We start from the raw sequence: 27,944 nt of genomic DNA, 5'->3' as shown, positions 1-27,944 counted from the left end.
TCTCTGCAGTCTGACGGAGTCACGTGGGAAGCTGTCCTTCACTTCTCCCATCCGTTGTTCTGTAATGAATTGGTGTAAATGTTATAAAGTGCATTTGCACTGACTTCTAACAGAAACAGACATTTTGTTTTAAGTTACTTAAAGTAAACGTAAATGATTTGAGAATACACTGGCTGTATGCTGATCGTAGTTGTAATACAGCTAAAAAGTAGTGTATGGAATTTAAAATACTTTATTTGCTCTGCCAAGAACACAGTCAATTTCAGATGCAGTAGACAGCGTGCATTGCATCTGCTGGGAGCAGACAGAACCTGAGAGTGAGGAGCCCCGTGCTCATCAGGAAAAGTCTCCGAGTTGTTAGGAAACTGAGTTGAGCTGAGCAGGATTTCTCAGTGATTGCTGTAAATAGCACCTTGATCCTCTGCTCTAAAAGTTTATTCACAATAGCATCATGGCTAGAATTTAAACTTGATAATTTATTTTGAAAAAATTTACTTCTATTTCTTTTAAATTTCAGATTGCTAAACTTCTTCTGAAGCATGGGTCTGATGTGAATTTAAGCGACAAGCAAGGCAGAACTCCTCTCATGGTGGCTTCTTGTGAAGGACATTTGAGCACTGTGGAATTTCTCCTTTCTGCAGGTAGAAAATAAAGACTGTTTCAGTGCTGCACAGCTGTACCAGAGACTGCATTCATGTAAGTTAGGTTGTTTTGCCTATGAGAAAAGGACATCTCCATTACAAAGCTGATTTTCATTTTATAGGTGCAACTATTTCATCTCTGGACAAAGAAGGGCTGACAGCTTTGGGCTGGGCATGTCTAAAAGGCCACAGAGAAGTGGTTCAGTATTTAGTTGAGAAAGGCGCAACAGTTGATCAGACAGACAAAAATGGACGAACACCTCTAGACCTGGCAGCTTTTTATGGAGATGCTGATATTGTAAGTAGTTCTTAAATAGTAGAAAAACAAAACTTGTACTGATTTTTCATAACACAAAACAAAGTTTAGGAAAAAAGTTACCAGCCAAAACAGAAAGGAAATTTTTGTGAGTAACCATGATGGTTACACCACGAACGTCTTGACTGCAATTAAGAAGTGTTTGCGCTGAAAAGCATTTTCTAGTAAGGTTTTAGTACCAAGCTAATTAGAAGTCCAGCATTATGCATATGTGTTTTATGGTAGTGGGTGTGTTAAATCTCAATATAAAGGAACATTACAATTTCTGTTTTGAATTAAAAAAGAAAAAAAGTCTGTGGTATGTAACATGGAAGGAAAATACATCTTTTTTTTCTTGCCTTTGCCAACCAATCAAAGCAACTGGATAGAGGCCCAGTCAGCTGGGAACCTGAGTGGAACAGAAGTGCCAAGAGAGACAGAGGAAGAAGAATATTGCCAGAATGGATGAAATTAAGAAAGGTTTTAGTTCACCATTGCTACACAACGTTACTTTTCCATGCTGAGCATTTTACAAGCTCTTGCATGGCAGTGAGAGAACTGTTAGCAATCCTTAAGTTTTCATCTTAGGACTCTCACAGGGCTAAGTGCATTCCAGTGTTACTGTCCAGTCTATGAACTTGTAAACACAAAAGGCCTGAGATGTAGACTCATATTTTTCTTAGTTCTATGTTCTTAGTGGAACATAGGTCATTTCAGAGACAGAACAAGTGAAGTTCCTCTTTCAGTCTTGTGTCTTTCTCACGTACTGCCTTCTTTGTTTACAATAAATGTTAAAATGCAAGAATTAAAGGCATTTTAGAGGGAAGTCCTTCTGAATCTGAAATGAAGTATGCCTGTAACAGAGATCAGAATTACACAATAGCTTTGAAGCCTGTGACTCAGAATCCTATAAATCTTTAAATCTGTGATCTTGGAATTTATTGTATATTTTTGTTCTTGTGGTTCAAAACTCAGCAGTAAAGCACAGTTCAGAATTCTGTCCAGATAGGAATGAAATTGCAGTCTGCATGCGTTGCAAACAGATCCTACAGCTCAGTGGGAGTTAGAATGAATAGTATATGCAGCTTCTCAGACCAGTGTCTGTTCTTGTAGCTTGCATGTACACCATCCTGTTTTGAAACAGCATTTCTTGAAGAAAAGCACTATGCTATAATTTGCTATAGACTTTAAGACCCGTTCTGCTGTAATTAAAATTAACTTGAAATTGTATGCAAGCCCTTAGATTCTGAACAGGCTTTAAGAGGTTTCAGCAGTCACATCACAGGGCTCTTCCTGCAACTGCAAGTGTTCCTCAGTAAAACTGAGTGCACAAAGGTTTTTTGTTTCTTTTTTTTCCTGCTTGGGAGTGAGGGATATTGAGTCCTGCGTGGCCATCCGTGGGCTGTCCTGCTGGAGCAGTAGCACAGCCTGCCAGGGCACCTGATGCATTGGCCACTTGGAGAGTTCCCATAGCTGAACAGCCTGATGTTGTGCCAGGGCAGAGATCACACTGCAGGCCAGCAGAAGGCTTGGGGGCCTGGCAATGGAAAGGACTGTTAAAAACCTCTCTCCGTGCCATGTTACTGCCAGTCACATTTAAGTAAGCAGTGGTTACCTGAAAGAACTGTTGCTTACATCAAAGCTGTTGTAATACCCTATATATTGCACTTTCAATTACTGTTACTGATGAACAAATTAGTGCTTGGAAGCCAGTGGTGTCTGACATTTGTCTTCCTAAACTTATTTACTCTTGTGGCATTTCGCATTTGCTGTATTTATGCTTCAAACAGTGATGTTAGACTGCTGGAATCGATGGGTAAGAAATTAATAAAATAATTCTCTGGGGCTTTTTTCTCTTTGTATTGAACAAGAAGCAGTTCTTCAGCACGATAACTTTTGTTTGAATTGTTAACTAGAATGTTGTGAAGTATCTGAGACAAAAATATTCTATTTTCCTTGTACTGTATTTGTACAACTTTTTGTCCTCTACTGGGTGCCGTCCAGGCACTGCGCCCAGTGCCTCACAGAGTGCCCACAGCCCCTGGTAACCAGCTGAAAGCACACCCTGCACTGCTGCTGTTTGTCTTTCTGGTACAGCTGCCTCCAGGAATGTGGGTGCATGGTCTGTCTGTCTTTGACTGGGACAACGCAGCTCTTAGGCGCAGTTCGGTAGCGTTCCCATCTGCTGTATTCCACGGGCTCGGTTCAGTGGACTTAAAATGATGTACATAAACTCTGGAGAGTATGCTCAGTGTGCTTCAAGGAAGTGGTTTGCATGATTCGCCGTTCTGCATCTCTCAGCAAGAAAAACATGACAAAGCCTGCTTGTTTCTTCTCACAGGTGCAGTACCTGGTAGATAAGGGAGCAATGATTGAGCACGTTGACCACAGCGGCATGCGGCCACTGGACAGAGCCATTGGGTGTCGAAATACATCAGTGGTGATGATGCTCCTGAGGAAAGGAGCTAAGCTAGGTTAGTAAACCTGTCACATCCTGGAGGGAAAGAACTGTCTGCTACACGGCAGTTGTTGTCACTTCTGTAAAGTACATTGAATAAGTAGTTCTTGCAGCACAGACTACTTTGGTTTGTGGGTGCCAGCTCAAGTCACAGGTATCTTTCCTTTTTTTATAGATATTCCCTCAAGACTCACTTCAGAAGTGAGGAAATAGTAGTAGTCCTATTCTGCTCCTTTCATGTGCGTTAAGAAGCCCTGAAGAGTTAATCTTACATGGTTACTCTATCATAAGAAAATAATGTTTATGCTATTAGTGATCCTTAGTTCTGGCAGTATTACTGATTTGGGTGAAGAAGTTTTACATTTAAGTAACATTATGTTAATAAATTTTAGAATTGGGCATAAATTGTACATTTAGAATTGTACGTAAATTGTAGAACTGCAGCCTGAATCGTGTATTATAGGCAGGTATGTATTGCAGCTGTCAACATAATGACAGCTGAATCTCTTGTACCTTTAAATCATAACGGCTGTTTGTTTGGCTCCTGAGTATGACTGAACACAGATCCCTCTGCAGTCTTAAGCTTCACAATGGACTTTCACACTGTCCTTTAGACCACAGGAAAAAAAGAATCGCGCCGGTTAGTATCTGACTGCTAGCTGTGTGATGGTATGGGACAGGTATACAAACGTGTGTTAAATATATGCATGCGTTGCTAATAATGGTAATTGTTTCATGTCGATGAAATACTCACTGAAAGCTTTCCAATGTGAATAGTTGTCAGAAACAATTTTTTTTTCACTTTGTCAGAGATTCTTACCATTTAACTTTCAGGAAATGCAGCATGGGCAATGGCCACCTCGAAACCAGATATTCTCCTTATTCTGCTGCAGAAACTGATGGAAGAAGGAAACATACTGTACAAAGTAGGTCAACTTTCTTTTTTCCTGACAGCAGTACTCTGTAATTGGATTTCTGTTTGAAAGTAGATTGATGTTCTGTTATACTTTCTTTTCTATTCAGACAAGATGTGTATTTGCACATCCTTTCATGTTGGGTATGAGATCAGAAAACCTTGAGGATCCTGGGCAATAACCATTTAAAACTAGCATGTAAAAAAAGCCAAGCCAAAACACCAGCCAGTTTATAATAAACAAATACATTTTCTTTCAGTTGACCACGTGCTCTGTGGACACTTGTCAGTTGTTTCTTAGGAGCAGCTCAGAATGTGAGCACCTTGTTGAGTTCAGTAACATCAGGGCTTTTCTTCAAGATCATCTAGTCCAACCACCCTCCCATTCCTATCCTTCAGTGTTCTTTTGCACACTGTTTAAATACTGAACAAGGAGAGCAACGGATCTCTTGATGCATTCTTTTTACTAGGCATGGTATTTTGCTCAGAAGAGAGGAACTGCTTTTGTAAACTGTTCCAATGCAGAGCTGAATGAATTATGTGGGCATTACTGAAAATCTGTTGTAGCCACAGGGTTTATAAATTGCACAGTTGTTTTTTAATAGGGGCCCTCAAATATCTGCCATTTTACCTCTGATTTCTGATGGCTTTGCATAACGGAGGAGAGGAACCCTTCAGACTTTGCTATCACAAATCAGGTTGGGCCTACTTAAAGTCCTCTGGACTCTGTGCAGACATCTTATGAATAATTTATCAAGCTCATCAATCCTGATATGAGTTTAGAACTTTATATCCAAGCAGGTACCGTCAAGGGTGGGACATCATTCAGGCCTAAAGGGTATCAGAGTTCATGCTACAAAGGCAATTCTGTCATTCCAGAGAGGCCTTTCCTGCACCTCACTAACACAGCAGTGTGTTCAGTGTGTCTCGAGGGTTCTGCAGGGAGAACCCACAGCATCACAGCACCAGCCCGTTCTGCTTCAGGTTCTCAGGTCACTCAGCAGGTTGGACCCTGCTTAGATTCTGAGACCAGGTCGGCACAGCAGGGTTGGTAGCAGCGTGCTTTGCAGTTTGTTACAAAGAGCTGAATTTCCTGCTGGTATTTTTAGACTTAATTTTATTACAGCGATTTGAATGACTTGCTAGAGCTAAGGTGTGTCATGTAGCTTATGAAACTTTTTCAAACACACTTTGCTTCATTCTTTTGCCAAAGTTTTGAATGGAAGGCTGCAGCATGTCTGAGCGTGTGATGGGGTTCGTTGTGCTTCGGCCTGGTTCTGTGACTAAATGGGGCAGGAGGACCCATGGGCCCAAGCCCCGAGATGGGCCAAGAAACAAAACAGTGGTAACAAGCTAAGGGAGAAAACTAATTTACTAAATACGATAGTGAAGTGTGAGATAACACAGTATAATGCAATATATTTGGAATTGAAGCTAGTGAATTAGAAAAAATGAGTGTCCAAAACAGAAGGCGTTACTGTAAGGCTGAAAGTGAGACGGCCAGGGAGAGCAGACGAGCAGAAAAAGAAGGGGATGTGACTCCCAAACAGTTTTATCTTTCCCTCTGAATGGAAACAAAACAGTGAAGTCTTCTGGGATATGCAGTTCATTCTTTCTTTTCTGGGACAGGTAAAACAGAACTGTCAACAATTCACGGAACTGCAGCACTGAGTCTTTACTCCCAGTGCACCACGTGATATTGTGATGTGGAATACAGATAACAAAAGTCATAAAACAATGGCAACGTGCTTCCAGTGTGCAGCAATTACTTCTCAGCCTTTGTTAACAAGTGGGCGGCCAATCCTTTACTGCATTTATGTTCCTACATTCAGCCCTCCACCCAATACTCATGGCTGAGTCACTGAAATGAAGCTGGAGTAGCTGGGCTGCAGGTTTGAGTGCTGCACCAGTTCCTTCTTGCTCTCCTCATCCATCCCTTATTCTGTGGTAGCACCACCTGGTGAAGGGTAACCATTCCTGATTAAGGATATACTCCATTAGAAATGTCTTAGAGCTTTAATAAACTGTATCATCAGTCATTTGACTGCTCTCCTTAATAAGTGAAATTAAGAATTGTATGGTGTCAAACACATTCTTGAAGAATTGTTCTGGTACAAGAAGTGTGTATTACTGTGTGTAGCGTCCTGGTGAAACACTATTAAAATACTGAGTTTAGAAAGAAACATAAACTATAAAAAAATAAGTAATTACCTCTTAAGTTCCCTTACGGTACCTGTGTGTAAGTGCAACATATATACATTACAAATATATATTTCTCTGTGAAGAGAACATGTTGGTAGATTTCAAATATGAATGTGGTTGCACTGTGACAGCGCTGTAATAATACAGGTTTCTGAAAAAGCTTCTTATTCCCTACTGTGTAGAAAGGCAAGATGAAAGAAGCAGCACAGCGCTATCAGTATGCCTTGAGGAAGTTTCCGAGGGAAGGATTTGGAGAAGAAATGAAAGCATTCAATGAGATGAGAGTTTCATTGTACTTAAATTTATCACGGTGTCGCCGAAAAACAAATGTAAGCTCTTGTTTTTAATCCATTGCTTCTCTATCACTGGGAATCTTAGACACCTATTCTACCACACTGCTGATGGCTTCTGTTACATCTTGCTGCTGCTGTGCTCTCGTGACTCTCCATCACTATGGTGAGCTCCAAAGGCAGAAGAGGGGAGGATGTGCAGATTCCTCCAAGGCGTATGGACGCAACTGAGTCTTAGGATTTCTCGCTTAGCAAACACTGGTACACTGCCCAAACATTGGACGTGGTTGGTTTTGGTGGTTTTTTTGCTGTTTTAGAATTCCTTTCACTGTGCTGTTCTGGGGCTTAGTTGTGTGAACAAATGGGGACAGTTCCCCAGATAAGGGGAGAACTATTGCAGCTGTTATGTTACCATTATTTTGGAATAACAAACTGCTGGCCATTCCTGGTACTTTTAAAGGACTACATGGAAAATTCTGCTGCCACCAGCATTTATTGTGAAGTGCCTGCTTATACAGCTTGTTGGTATGTGTTGGTTGTTCCTTTTGTAGCTTCAGCAGTGTATCAGATGGCAGCGAAGAACCTCAATGACCATTAGAGCTAAACCTTGCAATTCTATGAATACACCTCATACAATTCCTTCTTTTCAGGCACGAACTTCTTAATTCCCAAGTCTTCCATGTTGTTCATGGCATCTATTTCAATCTGAAGAACATTTAAACATGGATGTTGAGGATTTATCTTGGCCATTCTAGCACTGCTGTGCAAGTGCCATTCCTTTACTTTCGCTGTTAGAACTGCAGTCTCCAGCCGCCTCCTGGATCAGACTGTTTTTCAGTAGCCTCACACTAACAGCTGGAAGTGACTCTGTGATCAATGGGAGAGGGAGGAAAGGAGGAGATTCTTTCTATATACTCTCATGTGTTGTTTTGATTTTTCTTGATAAGCTTTTGCTTTGCTGTGCATGGGTGTTTTAAAAATTAGACTGGCTTCATCTTTCCATGGCCATCATTGCCCCATTTCAGTCGTGCTTTGTAAATTCCAGCTTTGGGTTTAATTGTATTTGCTAAACTGTTCTTTTTTGTTCTTGTGAAATGCAGACCAAATACATTAGATCTACTGGATCTACTGTAGGTTTTCTTTAGAATTCACACACACCTCCTCCAAGAAAGCTCTAGACTGATACAACTCCTTTAATGTCTTTTTTTCTTTTTTCTCTAAGTCTTTATTCTTTCTTTTTTCACAGTGCACTCAAAGTGTTTTTATCTGAGGGGATCCCTTTCCTTGCTCAACATGCAGTCTCTTGTCTCTTGTTTAATGCATGTGCATTGACAATAACTGTATAACTCTGCATCTTAAATACTTTAGAGTCAGTTTCTGTTAGACTTCACAGCAAGTGCTACCAAGATACGCTGTGCTCCCAGTGTCACTTTCTGTACTGGACAAGCTATCTGCACTTTCTGAAGCACTACCATGATTGAAGTACACATGGCTCTCTTTTATTGTCAATGTATAATGAGTACATTTGTTTAAATAATTAGGATTTTGGTATGGCTGAAGAGTTCGCTACCAAAGCATTGGATTTGAAGCCCAAGTCTTACGAAGCCTATTATGCTCGAGCAAGAGCAAAAAGGAACAGCAGGTACTGTTTGATTCTGTTCGTAAGTCCACATTCATTTTCTTTTAACTTTGTAATGCTTTCTGTGATTGCTTTTCTTTTCTGTTTTTTCTTTTCTTTTTGTGGTTGGAATTTAGAAAGAAAAATATTTTTTTGGTACAGTTTCCGTATTATTAGGTTTCACCATCAGTCAAAACAAACCAAGCCCAAAAAGCAATATTAAATACCCATTCAGGTAATTATTAGCCCAGAAAGTAGATAGAAGTAAACTGATACGAAGTGAGTTCCTTTAAATGTAAGAGTGAGTAAGGAGAGGTATTCTACAGAATCATAGTCCCATAGTATTGTTGGGGTGGAAGGAATGCCAAAGCCCCCCTGCTCCACCCCTGCCACGGGCTGACTGCTCCCCAGCAGTTCAGGCTGCACCCATCCATGGCCTTGGGCACCTCTGGGCATGAAGCACCCACACTGCTTGTAGCACTGGTGCCAGCCCAAAGCAGAATAAGAAATTGACAGGGAGCAGAGTTTAGCTGGTGACCTCCTGTGAAGGTGAAGGGCTCGTGAGACAGTGCTTCAGTTCCTAGTTGATTTCTGCTGCCTTCCTGATGACTCTTGGGATGCAAGAGGGGAAGGACTTAGGACTAGGTCTGTGCTTCCACTGCAGAACTTCCTGGGTTGAAGACTATACAGTTCTTATCTTTTCACCACACCTACAGGAGATGACAGATCAGAACATCTCTTTGAAAGTGGTGGAGGTGGATATTACTGCTTAATAAGCAGTGCCGAAACTCAGACTTGTCCCAGGTTTTTATTAATGAATTCTGGGTCTTCTTCATACAGAAAGCTACTTGCTGCTCTTGCTGACTTACATGAAGCCACAAAGCTGTGTCCTAGCAATCAGGAAATAAAACGTCTTCTGGCTCGAGTAGAAGAGGAGTGTAAGCAGTTCCAGAGAACACAACAACAGAAGCATCAGTGCCCACAGTCAGGACAGCAAATTAATAACTCTGATAATGAGGAGGAGGATGTTATTCAAGGTGTGAATGAGAACTTCCATCTCCAAGAAAAAGAGGAAGAACTACCGCACCCTGATGAATCCGCTTCCTCTCCACAAAGGCTGCAGCGTTCCTTAGCTGCTTCATCATACGCTAGAAACATTCAAGACAGTGTTCAGCAGAAAGCGAGACCTGTGTCCCCTCAAGGCAGAACAGGCAATAAATACCTAAGAGAGCCAGGCTTGATCATGCAGCCAACAAAGCAAGCACAGATTGTAAAAACTAATCAGCACCTGAGCTCCATGCAGCCTGGATCAAAACTGGGAAGTAATCAATGTAATACAAAGACACAGTCGCCTTTTCAGCATCTTTCTCAAAGTCCTGTGCCAGTTCAACACTCTAAAGTTCAGCATTTGGATGGGACAAGCGCATTTTCTGCTGGAAGTGCTTCCACAGGTGCTACTTCTGAGCTGTACAATGAGAAGTTCACATCCAGCCAGTGTTCCCATTCACAGCACTCTTTTGCAAAGAAATCCAAAACCACTGACCCATCACCAGCCCCATTTCAAATGAATTTCAGTGAAGCAAGACAGCAAACCCCTGTACCCAGCACTGTCTCTTCGAGTTCTCCATCTAGCAGTATGATTCTTGCCAGCTCAACCAGCAGCTTAACTTCAGTGAGTAGCTTTGCAGATGGCATTAAGGGGCTGGGGCCAGACGTTCGAATCAAGGAGAACAAAGTTAATCAAGTTCATGGTGCTGCTGCTGAACACAGACCTCGCAATACGCCATTTATGGGAATCATGGATAAGACTGCCAGGTTTCAGCAGCAAAATCAGTCCAGTCGCTCTTGGCATTCTCAGACCTCGGATGGATTATCAGCAAATGTTTCTTCTGGAAGCATTCAGTCTTCTAATTTTGAGCAGTTTTCAGTCAAACACTCTCAAACTAAAACTTCCTCTGCTGTTACTGTCCCAGGAGAGAGCAACCAGAATGGGATGCAAGGTAAAGCACACGAGGAGCTGAAGTGTCAAACAGTGGCCTACTGTCAAGATAACAGAGCACCAAAACAGGTTCTGCATTTATACCAAGATGCGCCACCAAAGCAGCACTCTCACATCAGTAAGGAAGGTCACTTAAGCCACGTCACCTCTGCAAAACCCAAGCGATCATTTATCGAATCAAACGTGTAAATATGATTTTGTACATTACGCAGTTGTAGAACTTTGCTTCCAACATCACAGGGTAATCCCACCACTGGCTGCTGGTGGGCGCTCAGCCCATGCTGACCAGTGCCTTGTGGGGTGCGACCACTTCAAGCTGTTCATACTGACACAGTAACTGGAAAAGCCAACTTGTGTAGGAACAGTCGTTAGGATCAATCAGTCAATCAATCCGACAAACTAGGACCTCAAGTAGCAAAATTCTTGCCGTGACATTTTACCCCCAAAAAAGAAAATATATATACATATATATATATATATATTTAGCTTCTCCATAGGGCTTTAATCTTTGCTTTTGGTTGCATTGCATCTCATCACTTACACAATAACTGTGCCTCTATTATGCTTAAGTGCTTACTTCAAAGAACAGTGTTACGAAAATAGATGCTGCGTACTCTTCAGATCTGTATATGGTTTTTTTAAATCAAAGATAATATTTTATCACTTTTCCAGTGGGCTCTACTTTGAGGTGCATGATGTACATTTAGGAAGCAAAATTTGTGTATGAGTAAACTCAAAGCAGTCATGTTTTGAGATGTAAATATAACTATTTTTAGTAACAAGTAAAATAAACAGTAACATCTGCATGTGTATTGAAAGGCTTTGACCATATTGGTTATTGCACTGAGTAACACAGCATTACAGCATGTTAACGATAATCGCACTTTATATAGTTACCTGATCACCTTTGGGTGCTATTTTAAAGCAAAATTCTGTATCAGCTGTTAATTATTAAAAAAGGTACAGCAGTGAAATGCTTAGTAAGTATTTCGATAGGAAGCCCAAGAAATGAAACGCAGGTGAACGTTGGAAGAAAAGCGTATGTGCAGTTACTTTGTAGGATGAAGCTGGGCAGATTTTTCAGAGGAAATAAGGTTTATAGAGGCAAGAATACTTGGAAACTAAAGAGGTGCAGTGAGACTTCTGGCTGCCAGTGGGCAACCTGAGGCTGTCACTTCTCAGGTCTCGTGTGTTGTACAGTGGTGCATTGCCTTGTAAACAGCTGTACGCGGTTTTATAAATTCTTTCCTGAGTTCACATTATTATGCTTTTGCTTATTTATTGCATACTATTTCTTTGGTATTTTGTACAAGTTTATTATTCTGGTCCTGTAGTTCTATTTTTGCACAGCTACTGTATTTTTTTCCATACAAAATTAAAGTTATGATTACAGCTGTGTGAGATGCAGTCACTGACAGCTCAGGAAGAATTCTCTCCCAGCTTCTCCAAATGCATGTTCATTCATAGGGAACAGGGAAATACGCTTTTTGCAATTAAAAAGTAGAAATAAAATACCAAGTCTGTGCTTTGAGACTCACATTGCAAAATGAAGACTCAAAAACTCATAAATTTGAGGAAAATTTCAAGAAAAGTTATTTGAAAAATGCTGAGTCCTGGTGTTTGATTTCTTAAAGAGAAATACCACTGAGTAAAAGTAAAATAACTTAAAAAGCATTCAGTAAATTTTTAGGAGCTTCCAACAGTGAAAATGCTCTTTTAGCATTAAAAGTGCATTAAAAGTGACAGCCAGGAAAGAAGAGAACTTTTTTAATTGCAGGTGTTTCTGACACAAATATCTCCTCTAGCCTACCATTACCTACATTTACATTTATGACATTTACCTTCATTTTAGTAAACAACTTCAAAACGACGTGGTTTCACCACAGTTCTGCTGAGTCTCCAGCCAACGGCCGATGGCCATTTTCAGTGTCCTGTTGGGTGTAAGCACAAGACTGGGAAGAGGGAGATTCGTCATGGGACTGGAGCGTCTCTTATTGCTGATCCAGTTTTCTATTGCCTCCTTTTCGTAGGAATACCCATCTGCAAAGAAACCAGCATCAAAAGCTTGCATTACAGACGATAGGGTGCTGGTACACAGTGTGTATTTTACATATGTAAGAGGTAGAAGGGAATCGGTATTTCCAGATAAGAGAATTGAGATGTAGAAAAATCATGTAGTTGAATGCATTACAGTAACAGTTGATACAGCAGTACTGAGATAAAATTCAGTTCCTGCAGTAAACAGTGAGGTGGAAATGACACAGGACACATGAAATTGTTCAGTCTCTTTTGAGACAACCTTTGTCTTGCCTGGGCTTGATTTAGTAAGAACTGTTGTGGGCCATGTATATGTAAGTTGCTCCAAAAGTAATGCCTCCTACTTATTCCTATGCAAACTACAACAGCTATTAGGAGCACAACAGCACTGCTTGCTAGGGCAAATTCTCAGCTACAAAAACACCATTTTTCAACATAGTCACCACCTTTAGCTGTGCATTTTCGCGAGCAATGAGCAAGAGTCTGCATGCCATGCTCATAAGTATCTGGGCAAGCCGAGGTGACCCACAGTCACCACAGCTGAAACACACCACCCACCGCCTCCCTGTGCTCACAAACACTGCTGAATGACAATGGGTGCCACTTTTTTCACCTGAAAGAATTCAATGACAGCTTTGTTTCATCTGCACTTCCATGTCAGACACCATTTGACTCCCTGTACTGCCATCTGTCATGGCAACAACATGCAATGGAATACTGGTGGGAAGGTTCAACCTCTACTGCCATCACACTGACACTCACCTCTTATGGGCCAACAAAACAAAACAGGAGGTGCTGCTTTTGGAGCAGCCTTTGTAAAACATACATTATTGCTATTATATGAGTAACAGAACATTTTAATTGTAATTTTTTTTTCTTAAAGCATTAAAAGAGAGGAACAAAGCCACCAAATCAGTGGGATATCTGACCTTCTGTACAACCCTTAAGTGCCATATATACAGCTGTGTAAACTTAGTAATGAGCTTGTGTTTTTGCTGTTGTTTCCCTTGTGCACAATTCCATTGTGTATTCACAGAGACAACTCTCTAATTAGGATTTAAATATATACTTGCAGAGGCACAAAAAGAAAAGAGCATTAAAAAAAATTTTATATGGTTCTGTCAATAAAGCAGACACTAAAGGAATCACAGTACTATATTTTTCTCTGTCACAGACACAGTTTGGCCAAACATTTACCACAGTTCTGTTCTCTTGCAATAGCTACTTAGATTAATTTATCCTGTTCACTGTAGAAAGACATGGCCAGTTTTTGTGTTCCCATGCCCATCTTTAAGCCATTCTCGTTATTCAACATTGCTCAAAGTCATACCTGCTGCAATGACAGGATCCTTCATGAGCTCCCGAGTTATAGGGCATAAGAATTCATCAGGAACAGCAGTGGAAACAGAGACTGTTTTTATCCTCAGCTCTTTGATCTTCTGGAGGATTTTACTGCGCAGGCCAAGAGACTCTGAAAAGTTATTGGAATACAGAGCAAAAAACACCATTATGTGAGGCAGAGAGGTTGTTCTTGCATTCACTGCCATGCCAGAGGAGACACAGCTCAATCCTCCCATCCCCACGCAATATTGAGAAGTCCGCAGAACTACTACTACCTTAAATTTGGATTCACAAATGGGCTTTAGACCCAGAATAGAGGGGACACAATCACCTCCCTCACCCTGTGGCCTCCCCTCTTCTGCTGGAACCCAGGATAGCACTGGCCCTGTGGGCTGTGAGCACACTCTGCTGTCTCATGTTCAGTTTTTCATCAAGCAGCCCCCTTCATTCCTTTCCAGCAGGGCTACTTTCAAGGAGTTTTCCCAGTCTGTGTACATATCTGTGATTACCTCAACCTAAAATGCAAAACCTTGCACTTTGCTTTGTTGAACCTCATCAGGTTCATAAGAGCCTCCCTTAGGAGCCAGGGATACATGTCACCCAGCCCCAAGGATGTGAACACAATCAGTCTCGTGTGCCATCCTTACAGTGGAGCAGAATTTGTTCCCCCGGTTCCCACCTGGAGATTCAGATTCAGGCATGTGAGAATCCTGGCTGCCACTGAAGACTGAGGCAAAGCACTCATTAACTACCTAATTTCTATAAAAAAGATTAACTAATGACATATGTAAGGATTAAGATACTGTAAAGATTGAAATACAGTACTGAAATATAATAAAAAGCTCATGCTTATTATTAAGGAAGATTTTGCATGGCAATATTGTAAAGATCTGTGGGATCAGACTGAGATCAAGAAAAATTAAGAATATAACCAAAGAAAAGAAAGGTAATAAGGAACAAAATTCTGTAGTTGTAACTACATTTTTTGAGGGCATCCTCTACAATCTTTATTACAAGAGCAACTTTTCCTAGATCTTGCTGATGTAGCCAAATTCTTGCATTCAGTTTGCACCTTCAATTAACAACCTCCTGATTAAATCTCTAGTCAGGAGCTAAGGGATTATCCATAATCCTTTGATAATTGCCAGTAGCGCAGCTCCCACTGCACACCATTTCCACACAACCCTCCAGTCAGCTTGATGAGTCTCAGCTGGTGATTGCTGCAATGGTTCTAGGCTACTCCAACATGAGGGAACACGTATGCAGGAACACAGAGCTATGAGTCTTTCATCAGCGGCAATTCCTGACAGATTTGCAGCAATTCCGTTGATTTCTGTACTTCACAAAGCTGACTGACACACTGATACTGAGCTGACAGATACCAAGACCGCAATTAAGAAAAAGGAGGGGAGCACTCTGTCTACAGGAAAGCATGCTAACTTCATAAAATAGAAATATAGTTATAGAAGGGTTTCTTGACTCATTTGACTGTTGTTATACTCAGTCTCAGCTGTAAATTAGTGCTGATGTGTTTGCCAAAACATCTAGCCACAGAGAACAGAGAACATTCTGAAAGCTCTGCAGTAGTCCGCCACAGAGAAGTTTCTTTTATCAGAATTCAGGAAGTGAGTGGTAACGATGCCACAGCGCAGGAGTCCTTCTAAAACGTAACTTCAGTTTTCAATAAAGCGACAGGTCAACATTAAGCCGAAGGATGCCTGACGAATTGCAAAGTGTCTGAGATTGGTAAGGTTTGCTTGAGCATTACTGACACCAAATGCTTTATCTACAAATAAGTATAAAATAAAACATACCCTGTATTTTTCTGCTATGCTAACTGCACTCTGAAGTGTACTCACTGCTAAATTTAAGGTCGCTCACCATATAATATGACAGACGTGACGCTTTTTATAAACTGACAGGAAAAAACCCCATTTACCAAGTCAGAATCAGTAAGTCTACATGAAAGGTGAAATTACTTTCCCACAGCTTAATGACCCAAAATCTAAAAAAGGAAAACAGAACCAAAAGCAGGTAAGACCACTTATCAACACGGCATTGCCAGAGAATGAGCAATTTTACGTTTCTAGCTATAAGAAAACAAGCAGTACTTGGGATAATGTGACATTAGCTTTGTTTGTCTGTTTCAGTTACCAACAGTAGTGATCAAAAATGCATTTCAGAAAAACACACCCATGCATGAAACTTCTCACTTACTTTCATCCCAACATCTTACATAAACATAAAGGACTACAAACTGCTTGGATTTCTATATTCTTACCAATTTTTAATTCATTAGTCAGACTTTCTCTTGTAAGATTCAGGAGTTCTTTGCCATCGATGTTATTTGCTTTGAAAAGCCCAACAAGTTCTGCAAAGCCCTGTGCACAAAGCCAGGCTGAAACTTCATCCTCCGACCAGTTCTCAGCAGTTCTAATCTTAGAGTTATTTTCTGTAGCGTTTCCTTTGGAAAGACAAAAGTAAGGTAAACAATACAATGAAAAACAAAAAAAAACCAAACCCAATCAGTAAGAACTATGGAATTAATGAGCATTTTCCAAATGCTCTCACTATTCCACATTTCCTAACATCAGATAAAAGCAATACTCATTAAACACTCCTTCATAGGAGGACAGTCATTTGGGTTTGTCTTTATTGACTCATTTTCAAAGTTCAGAGGAATTTAACCTCTCAAGTGCTGACGTCTGTCAAAACTGAACAAGAGACTGAGAAGTGTCAGCAGACACTAAAACTAAGTACCATATCTCCTTGTAAAAGCACACCAAATTCCAGACTGAATTCTTGAGCTTTGAACAAAGATCCATTTATTTTTACTCCACATACTTAAGGTACTCCTTAAGTTTTTCCTTCTGCAGTGACTGGCCAGTTGTATTTCTTGCTGACAATTATGTTTTCAATTAGCATATTTTCTTTTTAAATTACTGCCAAATATACGTCTTTGAAAAGTCTTTCAGTGCTCTGGGAATTAACACCCGCATCCTAACTGCTATACAGAAAGTAAGAAATGGAAAACACCAGAGAAGAAAGAAAGATAATATTCTTCTAATCTCTAAGTTAGTTGTTGTTTGATAACAGAGAATGCCTGTTGCATAACAAAAGGCTAAAAATACTTCCAACACTGACCTGCACAGGGCTGCTTACTGTCCAGCTGCCATAGGTGCACAGCTTTATCCATTGAACCCGTGGCAAGTAAGAGACTGCGCGGCGCAAAGGCACAAGCTGTGACATACCTACAGACGTGGAAATTGACATGGCACTGAGTGGATTTCTTTTATTTATTAATAGTAAGGTATCTATCATACTGAATTCATACCTGGTATGCTGAGACAAAGTATGAAGGATAGTGCCAGTATTCTGTAAAAAAAAAAAGAACATTTGTGACTTTATTTCAAGAATGAAACACATTCACTCACCTGTGCACATACTTTCAAAGATAAGGAATACTATTTCTTCTTTGAATATGACAGAAGTCACCTTCAGAGTAGGCATATGACCTTGCCTAAGCCAATGGGCAGCAAAGTCAGATATGCATCTTGGTTTTCCTATGTGAGGTTCTCTATTCAGCCCACTGGCAGAAGGCTCCCCTTCACTGTAATAACAGTAGAAATAGCAGCTGCATTAATTGTACCCGTATTGGCTGATTGTTCCTGTGGATAAGAGCATTTCTTCTACAGATCCAGGATTGAAAACGACCTGAAACAATAACTGAAATTCAAGCAGACTTTGTACTACAACCTTTAATAATTTACTGGGATTACATCAGAGGTTTGTGTATTTCTAAACTGGATGCTACTAAAAACAAATCCCCGAATTTTCAGTTTTAACATATGATTTGGGAGACTTTCCTCATGACTAAAGGTAGCATTTCTTTGACAGGTACAGACAGAACTAAAAGATGAAGAGCAAAGTTATTCCAAGACAGTAATTCATAGTTTTCTTCTACTACTGGGCCTGAGGAAAGCATCCTATTTTAGGCCAAAACGTCTCTCTCCCATGAAGATTTATTGTCTTAACTTCGCTCAGCCTTAAAAACGGCAAAAGAACTTCTAAAAAATTTGTTGCACCTTGTGTTAAAAATCTCAGGCTAAAAATCTGACCAACAGCACTAAGAGACAGTGATGCTGCAGCTGCCTACAGTTTCGTTCCCTTGATGTCCCTTGATGTGCCATTCCTCCCGGGGATCTAAGCATCAAACTACTGATACAACTGGGCCAAAACTGTGAAGGCATCAGGTGAGCCATTTTGATGACAAACACGCAACCCTCACTGAAAATCTCTATCAGTACAGCAGCACATGCAGAAAAGCTTAGAATTTGTTCATCTGTCATTTTCAGCAAAATCATTATTCTGAATATGATAAGGCTGTAAATACCACTGTCGGGTGAACCCCAAAGAATATAATAACAGTATTACACAAAACACCTCAAGAGGATGCTTTTGAAGAAAGGTCATTGTATGTAATGTAATTTTTGTCTTGAATTATTTATTATGCTTCCATTTAATTATTTAATACGCTTCTAATTAAATAATATGCTGTATATACAATTACTAAAGGATTTCTGTGATCACTGTCCCTCCTTTTACATCAATGCATACCATTCCTCTTGCTTTGAATGCTAGGATAAAATTTAAGATTAGCAAAACTCCTTCTACTTCAGTAAGAACATGCAAGCATAGGATTCACTCAATGATACTGTCCTGCAGAGCAGCATAAAGAAATCAAGTAACAAAACACTCAAATAAATGTCAATTAAGAATGAGAGAGATTGACTGGTTCTCAGGAGATATTTTACCTCAAGTTACACTTATTGAAGATTAAAAAATAAAAATAGGGGGTTTCATAGTTCTTATTTCATAATGTATTCTTTATCTTGACAGGATATTGCAGAAGTGCTAATAAAGACAGCAGCCAAATGAGTTATCATGAATAACCTTACAATACACCATACTTACAGTCTCATATATTATGACATACTTGTCCACAGACCTTTAAAAAAAAACACACATTGACATTAAAATTATCCATAGAGGAATAAGGAATCCAACTATTTCTAATTAAAGCAGGAGGCAGAAAAAAAAAAAAAGAAAAAAAAAAGAAAAAAAACCCCACAAAAATCCCAGCTTTCCCAGAAGTAAAATGAACAAATAGAACTCTCAACAGAACTCAGCATATCAGTGCTTTATGGAAAGCAAAGCTCCATGCATTTCTAGCTTAAGACAATGATACTCTTTATCATGTTGTATCATTATGTATCTACAGCACTTTTAAAACAATGTATAAAATCCCAAATTCTGCACTTCCATAATTCCTGATGCAGAGGGAGGTTTCATGCAAACCGGCCCCCAGTTCCACGGCTCCCCACAAGGTACAAATTGGTCTTTGCAAGAAGTATCTGTAATGCAGATATTTCTATGCACTCTGCACAGAATCTGGCTATCCATTAACACTCTCAGCACTTCTACTGATTTCCAAAATCTTCTCATTTGCAAAGCAAACTAAAGGAAGCATTGCATTTCAATTAAAACTAAACGAAGGCCACATAAATGTCCAAAAAGAAACCCACCCAGAAATGATGTCCTTTACTACTTCTTAAGTTCTTTACAGAGTGGTGAGGTGCTGGAGCAGCTGCCCAGAGAGGCTGTGATGCCCCGTCCATCCCTGGAGGTGTTCAAGGCCAGGTTGGATGGGGCCCTGGGCAGCCTGGGCTGCTATGAAATGTGCAGGTTGGTGGCCCTGCCTGTGGCAGGGGGTTGGAGCTTCATCATCCTTGAGGTCCCTTCCAACCCAACCATTCTGTGATTTTGTGATTCTGTGATGAATCTCATTGCAATACACAGAGAACAGAGCTTGCAAAATCCTAGATTTCAAACTCAATCCCCACCAGGCACAAACAAAATGGAAAAACAATTCGCTGCTTCTGGAGGGCAGAGATAACTATTCTGCAATTACAGGAAATATACTTTGAACTCTGCAATTCATTTAAACATTCTGTTCACAATACTTCAATGTGGACAGGATTGCCATCTGAAATTTCAACAAGTATCAGATACTGCTTACCCTGAGACTAACATCTGCCCATCATAAGAAAATGCACAAGCCAGAACTGGGGCAGAATGTCCACTCAACGTGCATTTATATCTTAATTCACAACCTAAAAATACAAAAAGTAAATTATAGCAAATTGGATGTATCTGATGAGGTACTAAGACAACATGGTTTTAGGGGCATAAAGCTGCCTCAAATACCTGACTCTGTGACACACTGTATAGAAAAAGGGACAAAGGATCACAGAGATAACATAATTTTAACTTCCGTGACCTCTTCGCTTTGTATCAGCATCTGTCTAACAATATGTTAGATAATTGGCTATCTGAACATTCCGTATTCATTCTTACAGGCTTCTAAAATTCCCTGCTGATGATTCTGGCCACATGCCCTGTCTCTACATAGCAGTCACACACTTTTAAGATTTTTGTTATTGTTGTTCCACACGATAACATGTGGAGCCCTGGGAGTTAAAAGAGTCAATGCTGCAGTTCCGTGGATGATCCATATTTCCAGGTACCTGATTCTCAGAAGAGAAGAACAACTGCACCTCCCAGAAGACTTCCACTGTTCTGTTTCCATTTTCCATTCAGAGGGAAAGATAAAACTGTCCACAAGGCACAAGAGGTCCCCCCTTCTGTTCCTGCCCTCTCTGCAGTGTGAGCTCCCCAGCCACCTGCCTTCAGCATCAGTGAGGCCTTCGGTTTTGGACACTCTCATTTTATTTATTAGCCTCAGTTCCAATTAAATTGTATTCTATTGTATCATATTGTGTTATCTCGCATTCTGATATCATACTTAGTAAACGAGTTTCGTCTCCCTTAGCTCATTGCCACTGCTGTGTTTTTAGGCCCACCTCCCATCTCTCTGCCTTCTCCCTCTTCCACCTTCCCCCTCTCCAGGGCTCTGCGGGTCCCCCTGCCCCATCAGTCACAGATCCAGGCCTCACTGACCCATAAACCATCGACACAGATCACACTGCAGTTGTAGCACAGCCACACTGTTTTGATTCCTCCAGCTCTTGCTCAAAAGGCCAAAATTACTGAAAGATGAAGGAAGACCCCTCCCTGGCCTAGCAGATCGAGAGGTTTCAAACTATCCATGTGCCCAACAGCCAAGACAGAAATAATACTCGTTACCAGAAGATGAAAATGATAATTAAAAGCAAACATTTACCATAATATTGGGAGGACTAGGGGGATTTTTTAAAATCTTTACTACTACTAAACACAAAGCTACTAAACCACTAGACCACTAAACAAAAAGCTACAGAGTCCAGTCTGACAAAACACAGCATGCCTTAGCTGCTTTCCAGCAAAACAATTAAAAGAACACTTCCAATTTGTGGTTAGTTTGGCTGCAAATCCATGACAGCAGTATAAATTTGATTTTAGATGTAAACTGTCACTAAAGAGTTAAAACACTTAAATATGAAGAAGCATCACCATACACACCTAAGGAGTCTGCAAACAAAATAAACCAGACTTTGATCTTATTATCTTGGCCACAAGAAGCCATCTGGAAGTATCCGGACGCGTGGTCACCACCTGATAAAATTAAAAATATTAATGGGAAATTGATAAGCACAAAAAGTAACAGCATATCAGTAAATTACATCACCACTCCTTCAGTACAATTTGGTAAATCTCCTTAATCTCAGAACTTCAAAAAGCATTGAAAGAAAGAATTGCAGAAGTTCTAAAAATATCTGCAGGCAAGGACTGTGTGTTACCATCATGTGATTTCCAGAACAAGTAGATGGTGCCCACAATTGCACAACTATGCTCATACTTGAAGTTCTTTGGACAATAAGAGTTTGATTCTTTCAAGAGTGGTGATATTGCCTTCTAACCACAGAACATGGTTATTTCCCCACTGTAAATGGTTATTTCCATTTCTTCAATAGTTCTCAAATTTTTAAATCATTTACACATGTTCAAAATTTGCAAATATGAAAAACTACTCTATTTCTACAGAGTTACAGTTAAGCATCTTATCACATTACCCCCAAGGTTTCATCTCTTGTTTTTCTGTATTTTCACTTTCATCTGGTTACTGCAGTAACATTCCCATACACAGAGCTGTTTGCAGTTCACAGGAGCCCTCAGAGCTGCTGTGTGCTGTGGCAGACCTTAGGATTTGCCACCCATCTGCCAAATATCAAAGTGCCTCCTCCTAGGATTCTGTGTAAGATCTGGGTCTTACCAAGAGATGAGCAGCATGCCTTAGCTATTATGGTGTAAAAAAACTTTTCTTGGCAAATCAGCCAGAATGAGAATTCTTTCACAGCACAAAAGATTTGGACATTTTACATGCTACCAACTCGTTAATGGGGATCACAGTGTTGTACACACCAAGCTCCTCAGAAGGGGAACACACTGTTTTCCATTAGGGTTCACTAAATCTTTTAGCAAAAGCTGCTTTTACTATTACATCTTAGCAGGACTTGTGAGATTGAGGGCTCACTTCTCCCCAGAACTGCACCAAGTCTGGTGAGGGAAAACAGTCTACCTGCTCACTCATCACAGCTGAAGCATTCTGCTTATGTTTATAGCTCTTTGCACTGCTTTAATCCAGTTCTCTTTCTTGGGGAAGCAGAGGAAGAAAGAGGTAAGTGGAAATGGTAATCAAGCACTACACCTTCTGACATTGCTCTTAGACCCCGGAGATAGGCCTCACAGATGCTGCCCAAACACATTCCAAAACCCTGGCAGCATAATTAGCTACTTCAAGCATCATCGACCTCTCCACTACTATTACTTAAGAGTATTCAGAATACGGAGAAATTTCAGCTCTTCCCAAAAAGAATATGAAAATAAGAGAGAAATGAAATGACTTTTTTTTTTTTTTCTTTCTTTCTTTCTTTTTTTGCCATGTTCCTCCCCTGAAGAGTCAAGTAACCAACCAGAAACTGGATATGAAGAAATATCACAGCAGGTAACGCCAAGATCGTGTGCTTTTTCATTACACAGACATCTCATTTTATCATCCCAAATAGTCAAATCACCGCATGATGATCCAGTGACAAAGAAATTTCCACACGGAGAAAAAGCACAGGCCACCAAAGAACCATCTTTAACATTCCCAGACCTGAAAAGTAAGAGTGTATGATAACCGGCTTTAGAAGTAATGTTGTGAAGAGTTGATCTCTCAAATGCAATCTGATAGAATATCCAAATCATACTAAGTTCTGTATTTTGGAACTTGGTAACAGAAGGCAGAGAAACTGTGCAATTGCAGTGAGATGCAAAACAAAAGCACACATAGGATCCAGGACCTGCTCCTTGAGGAAAAACACGAGGTGACACCCCATGGTAAAAGCATTTAAGTTGAGTGATAAGTTCCAAACTAAAGATACTTCGCTAGGACTTACAGTTTGGAAGACAGAACACTGCTAAAATTCTATGGCAGGATACATTTTGAAAGTAAAACAAACAAACAAAAAAAAAAATCAGTAAAAACTGACATCTGTATTTTAACTAAGTCAATACTTAAACACAAGATTTAGATGAGAGTTAAAAAAATCAAGCTTCTTAAGTATGCAGTTAAATGCTTAATGTTTAAGAAAAACAAAAACTCAGCACTTCTCCTCTTAATGACCTTTTGCTATTCCGAATCTATTCCATTTTTTTTGTCACATAAACCAGAAGTGTAAGGTCTGCAAGTACTGCATACCAGCAGAGCAGCACTTGTAACAGATCATATTTCCATAATAGTAAATAAGGTTGTGAAAAGGCATCTGGCACTCACCTGTACATTTTCATTGAGTGCACGTTCCAAAGAACAACACTTCCATCAGCTGCACCTGACACCAGGTAAGAGGACTCAGGGGAAAAGCGGCAGACTCTGACTGGGCTGCCAGTGGGCTGCTCCAGCACTGCCAGCATCCGACCATCACGAGCGTCCCAAACGATGGTAGTGCCATCCGTGGAACACGAAGCTAAAGTGTGTCCTGATGGAGAGAAGCAGCAGCAGTGCACAGCGTATGCGTGACCTTTCAAAGGCGAGTATGGGAGCTCAGTGAAGTCATTTAAAGAGTAAATACGAATTGATTTGTCCAAGGAACAAGTAGCCAAGCACGATGATGAGAAGGCACAGCAGTTGACATCATCACTATGATCTGTTAAAGTGCGAATTAATGTCGCCATTTAATCCACTTCCAAAACAAACAAACAAACAAACAAAAGAACTTGAAGTTAAAACAGTTGGACACATCCCCTAATTCATAACTGAGGCGCACACAGCGCCTTACTAAGATACACTCTCCTGGGAGAAATATCTGATTTGCAGAGGTTAATTTTTCACTTAAGTACTGTTTTATCCTCAACCTAAAGCAGATCACATGTACAACATGCAAATGAGGAGGTTTTGACTCCATTATAGTAAAACATATTTTAACTTTAAGTTAACTTGCCAGTTTGCAACGCAGCACTGAAGCTCACATAAAAACTGTTTGATTTTAGGGCAATGGCAACATACTTTGTTCCAGTACTTTCATTTATGCTAATAAGTTTGCTGTTCAAATTTGTTCTCATTTGCACCTACACAAAACATAATGCAGTACATGCGCACTGTAGAATCTAGTCACCAAGCTAGCAACTTATAAAGCACTTGCTACATATAAAACAAATATCTCTTCCTACATGTGATGAGGATTCAGTGTCAAAACATTGCTTCGGGTTGCACCATGGATATAACAATATTTTTACTTTTAATTATGTGGGGAAAAACAAAAGTTTTCCTAACAAGCTAGCACAAAGTAGCTGTTAGGTATCTTTGTATTTGTTTTCAAGCCATCCTCTCTAACTGGATGTGCCATGCATGCGCTTCAAAACCACCTGCATTAACAGTTTTGTGAAAGCAGCAGAACCCTGTCCCATATCCCTGTAAAGCTGGCACCAGTACAGATACGTGTACAAAAAAAACTGCTAAATGAACGCTAGATCTCCAAGTGGGAGCAGAGCAGACCACAAAGTATGCTGGGGGGGAAACAGAAATCACCAAAACCTACAGTTGAGCTTTACTTCCAAAAACTAACATCTACTCTGAATTAATGGGTATGGGAAACAGCCAAAAACAAAGACTAAACTGAGACTCAAATGTGAGAAAAAGCACTGCCCCTTCCTTTTGATTGCATTCCCTGCTCTTGTTAAACCAAGCAATTACCTGCACCACCACAGGTCAGGTTGTACTTTGTCTTCCTGAAACGATCTGGTTAGGTGCCAAAGTGTCAGACACAGTCAGATGGAGGACAAGGCAAGTTATTTCCCTTGTGATCTCCAAATTCTAGAAAGAAAATTTACATCTTCATAAACAAAAATTTACAATTCTTTGCAAGAGTAGATAACAGCAGGACAAGGGAAAACGGTTTTAAGTTGAGGGGGGGAGGATTTAGGTTGGCTATCAGGGGAACTTCTTTACTATGAGTGGTGAGGTGCTGGAAGAGCTGCCCAGGGAGGCTGTGGATGCCCCGTCCCTGGTTAGCCAGGTTGGATGGGGCCCTGGGCAGCCTGGTCTGGAATTAAATGGGGAGGTTGGTGGCTCTGCCTTGTTGCGGGGGGGGATGGGGTGGAGCTTCATGATCCTTGAGGTCCTTCCAACTCGAGCCATTCTGAGATTCCATGCAGGGAAAGAGGAAATGGGCAAAAGGAAGAAGCAAGGAACCAGGGAGATACAGAGTGGGGAAAGAGACACACAGAAGGGAAGTTGAGCTATAGTGTAGGGCTAAGGCAGGAACAGAGCTGCTCAGAGCATTGCAGAAGGCTCACAAAGGCTAAAAAAAACGACAGACAGCATCATGTGGTAGTTGGAGAAAACTTCAGTTGGGTATGAGCTCCTAGTATGGCCAAGAAACTCTACCATTTTTATCTTCCATGTTCCTTAATGTTTATATACCACACAGTTGTGTACTACTGTAAACCAAATACTGCAAAGCAAGTAATGCATTTAAGTCAAAGGCGGAGATGAGAATTTGAACTGCTCATGAAACTGCTTTTGCTTCTGCAACAGGGGAGCTCCATGAGTATTTTCCAGGTACTAAGGCAGTGGGACTATGAGCCTCACAGACATCAGCAGCATCAGACAAGTGTGCCATGTGGCTGAGGTCAGGGAAAATCCCACAAAATACATGCCAGCCAGTTCCCCCACACTACAATCACGATGCAGGGAAACAGGAAGAGCGGAGACAAAAGGAAACGCCTACAATTCCACTTTATCCTGGTAGGCAAAAGCTGCTGCGCTACTTTGGTGGAGCCAACATCAAAATCAGTGCACTATTACTTACATGCTTCGTCTGGACAATCCGAAGGCCAGAGGCCAGCACAAACAAGGAAGCACATTCACATACGTGCACGGACACGTGCCTGTATACGTGGAGATACACACGTGCGAAGCGCACGCAGGTACACACACGTACACTTACACATACACGCGTCTAAGGGCAAAGCAACCGCTCTCCTGAGCAGCAAACAGCGCGCTGCTTGTTACGGTCCGATCCTTAATAGCGCCTGCTGTGACATCAGGACCCTCCCAGTTTTACGTCGATTCTCTTTAAAACTGTCGGACAAAGGCTTCAACAGGCCCGCGCTGCCTCCCCCAGCAGCGTCCGCTTTAACCCTCAACCCGACGCACGGCTGCACGGAAAGCTCCGGCACTCCGGGGCACGACCCGCCCCTCCGGTACGCCGCCCCCCGCGGCGCAGCACGGCCCGGGCCGCCACTCACTTCGATCTCCGGCGACCGACCCGGGGCGGCGCTCACGAGGCCGCACGGCGCTCCGCCCCGCGGCCCTTCCGCCAGCCGTCCAACTCGGAGGCCGCGGGGACGACGGGAACGGAACGTGCGAGAGCGGCACCGCGAGCCCTGGCTTCGGCTCCCTCGCCTCTGTGAAATAACGGATGCAATAAGTGGCGGGAGGACGCCGGCGGCCGCGCACCGCCCTCACGGGAGCACTCGCAGCCGACCCCGCGCACGCGCTCTCGCCCGCTCCGCCCGGCCTTCCCTCAGGGAGCGACGCGAGCGGCGGCGTTTTTGGCCCACGTCGTCTGCGCGTTTCCCAGACGAGTCCTCGTTTTCAGACGTAACGGCCGAGAGTCACGTCACACCGCCCTCATCTAACGCGGAGCGTGTTTGACGCCGGGATGGCGGCAGGGAGGCGGGCCGAACCGGAGCAGGCGCTTCCCGCCTCACACAGAGAAGTTCGCGCCCCCGCTCACCCGCTAAGCTGGCCCGTTCACGGACGGCTTTACGAGCGGCGCTCCGGCGGGACCGGCAGGCCGCAGCACGGATCTGCGCTGAGCGCCCCGCCCTGCGCGCCTCCCCCGGGCCGCTCCCGCCCGGCCGCCGAGCCGCCCAGCTGAGAGTGGCGGACGTCAAGCAAACGCGGGCCGGTTGGTTTGTCGGCTGTCGGCCGCGCTGAAGGGCAGCGGCTCGTCACGAACGCCGCAGGCTACTTAAGCGGGCCCGTATTTCACAGCTGGGAAAGCAGAACCAACTCACCGCGTCGAACTGCGGCTACTCATTTCTACTAACCGTGGTCACTTCGGGCAGTGCAGGCGGCGGGAATTTGTGTAATTAAAGATAACGTTATCTTCTTTGAGTGTACGTACCGACTATAAAAAAAATGGATTACAGTGGAGAGCTGTAGAAAAGTCACAAAGTCGAATAGCCTAACTGGTTTGTTCCAGATTTCAGCCTTTAGTCCTCAGTTTGCAGGCACGTTGTGGTAAATCTAGAGCATCTAGGGACAATTTGATGTGCACTGAGCAAACTACGTCCTCTAGGTCACAAATTCAGCATTTTATATAACATTACTGTTCTTGGGATTTCTGTGCTTAAGTTCAGATAACCAAAACTGTCATTATGAAATTACATAATTACATAGAAAGATGTAAGGTTTAGACCCTTAAAAAAAGGACATTAAAGACAGCTTTTGTCAGAGACAACTTCTAATTTCCAGCTGCCCTTGTGTCATCTAATGTGTTTGAAAGAGATACCAAAGAGACAAAACAGAATGCAAAGTGATAAACAGAGAACTCCTCACTGACCACCACAAATGCTACTTTTAAAGTTTTAAAGTTTGTCAG

The 27,944-nt window shown here is 41.6% G+C and overlaps 2 protein-coding genes across 14 annotated transcripts in view; one reads left to right on the top strand and one right to left on the bottom strand.

Moving 5' to 3' along the window:
- TANC1 (tetratricopeptide repeat, ankyrin repeat and coiled-coil containing 1) overlaps positions 1–11,673 on the top strand; it is a 70,171-nt gene extending 58,498 nt beyond the window's left edge. For all 6 annotated transcript variants that reach the window (XM_052675935.1, XM_052675932.1, XM_052675938.1 and 3 more), the window contains 7 exons: positions 518–641; positions 764–939; positions 3,278–3,410; positions 4,229–4,320; positions 6,692–6,838; positions 8,341–8,441; positions 9,258–11,673. In XM_052675935.1, the coding sequence (XP_052531895.1) occupies positions 518–641; positions 764–939; positions 3,278–3,410; positions 4,229–4,320; positions 6,692–6,838; positions 8,341–8,441; positions 9,258–10,605 (2,121 nt within the window). In that variant the 3' untranslated portion in view covers positions 10,606–11,673. The remainder of the gene's footprint in view (positions 1–517; positions 642–763; positions 940–3,277; positions 3,411–4,228; positions 4,321–6,691; positions 6,839–8,340; positions 8,442–9,257) is intronic.
- On the bottom strand, positions 47–27,183 carry WDSUB1 (WD repeat, sterile alpha motif and U-box domain containing 1). 8 transcript variants are annotated; one of them, XM_052675958.1, is made up of 12 exons: positions 27,075–27,183; positions 26,584–26,742; positions 23,612–23,981; positions 22,767–22,951; positions 21,316–21,408; positions 19,874–19,967; positions 18,769–18,802; positions 17,129–17,169; positions 16,939–17,045; positions 16,076–16,258; positions 13,784–13,924; positions 12,167–12,456 (listed from the first exon to the last, which is right to left on the bottom strand). In XM_052675958.1, exons 3-12 carry the CDS (start codon positions 23,746–23,748, stop codon positions 12,278–12,280), a joined length of 1,194 nt encoding a protein of 397 aa, XP_052531918.1. In that variant the 5' UTR covers positions 23,749–23,981; positions 26,584–26,742; positions 27,075–27,183; the 3' UTR covers positions 12,167–12,277. The 8 variants fall into 8 exon arrangements, with proteins under 8 accessions (XP_052531914.1, XP_052531913.1, XP_052531918.1 ...); XM_052675954.1 differs by lacking the exons at positions 26,584–26,742; positions 27,075–27,183 and adding an exon at positions 47–59 and having other exon boundaries at positions 12,258–12,456; positions 23,612–26,531; XM_052675953.1 differs by lacking the exons at positions 26,584–26,742; positions 27,075–27,183 and adding an exon at positions 10,670–10,753 and having other exon boundaries at positions 12,258–12,456; positions 23,612–26,531.
- Positions 27,184–27,944: the final 761 nt, after the last annotated feature.

This window comes from Tympanuchus pallidicinctus, unplaced genomic scaffold, assembly GCF_026119805.1.
Source record: "Tympanuchus pallidicinctus isolate F22 unplaced genomic scaffold, pur_lepc_1.0 scaffold15, whole genome shotgun sequence".
In the NCBI taxonomy this organism is placed as follows: domain Eukaryota; kingdom Metazoa; phylum Chordata; class Aves; order Galliformes; family Phasianidae; genus Tympanuchus; species Tympanuchus pallidicinctus.
The sequence above is the reverse complement of the archived record's forward strand: the minus strand, read 5'-3'. Positions and strand labels throughout refer to the sequence as shown.

Coding starts and splice junctions, on each gene's coding strand:
- WDSUB1 (XM_052675952.1), bottom strand. CDS start 24,009: ATGGCGACATTAATTCGCACTTTAACAGATCATAGTGATGATGTCAAC. Junction 21,409..22,766: donor TTCTTCATATCCAGTTTCTG/GTTGGTTACTTG, acceptor TAATTTTATCAG/GTGGTGACCACGCGTCCGGA. Junction 17,170..18,768: donor ATGTCATAATATATGAGACT/GTAAGTATGGTG, acceptor TTTTTTTTACAG/AATACTGGCACTATCCTTCA.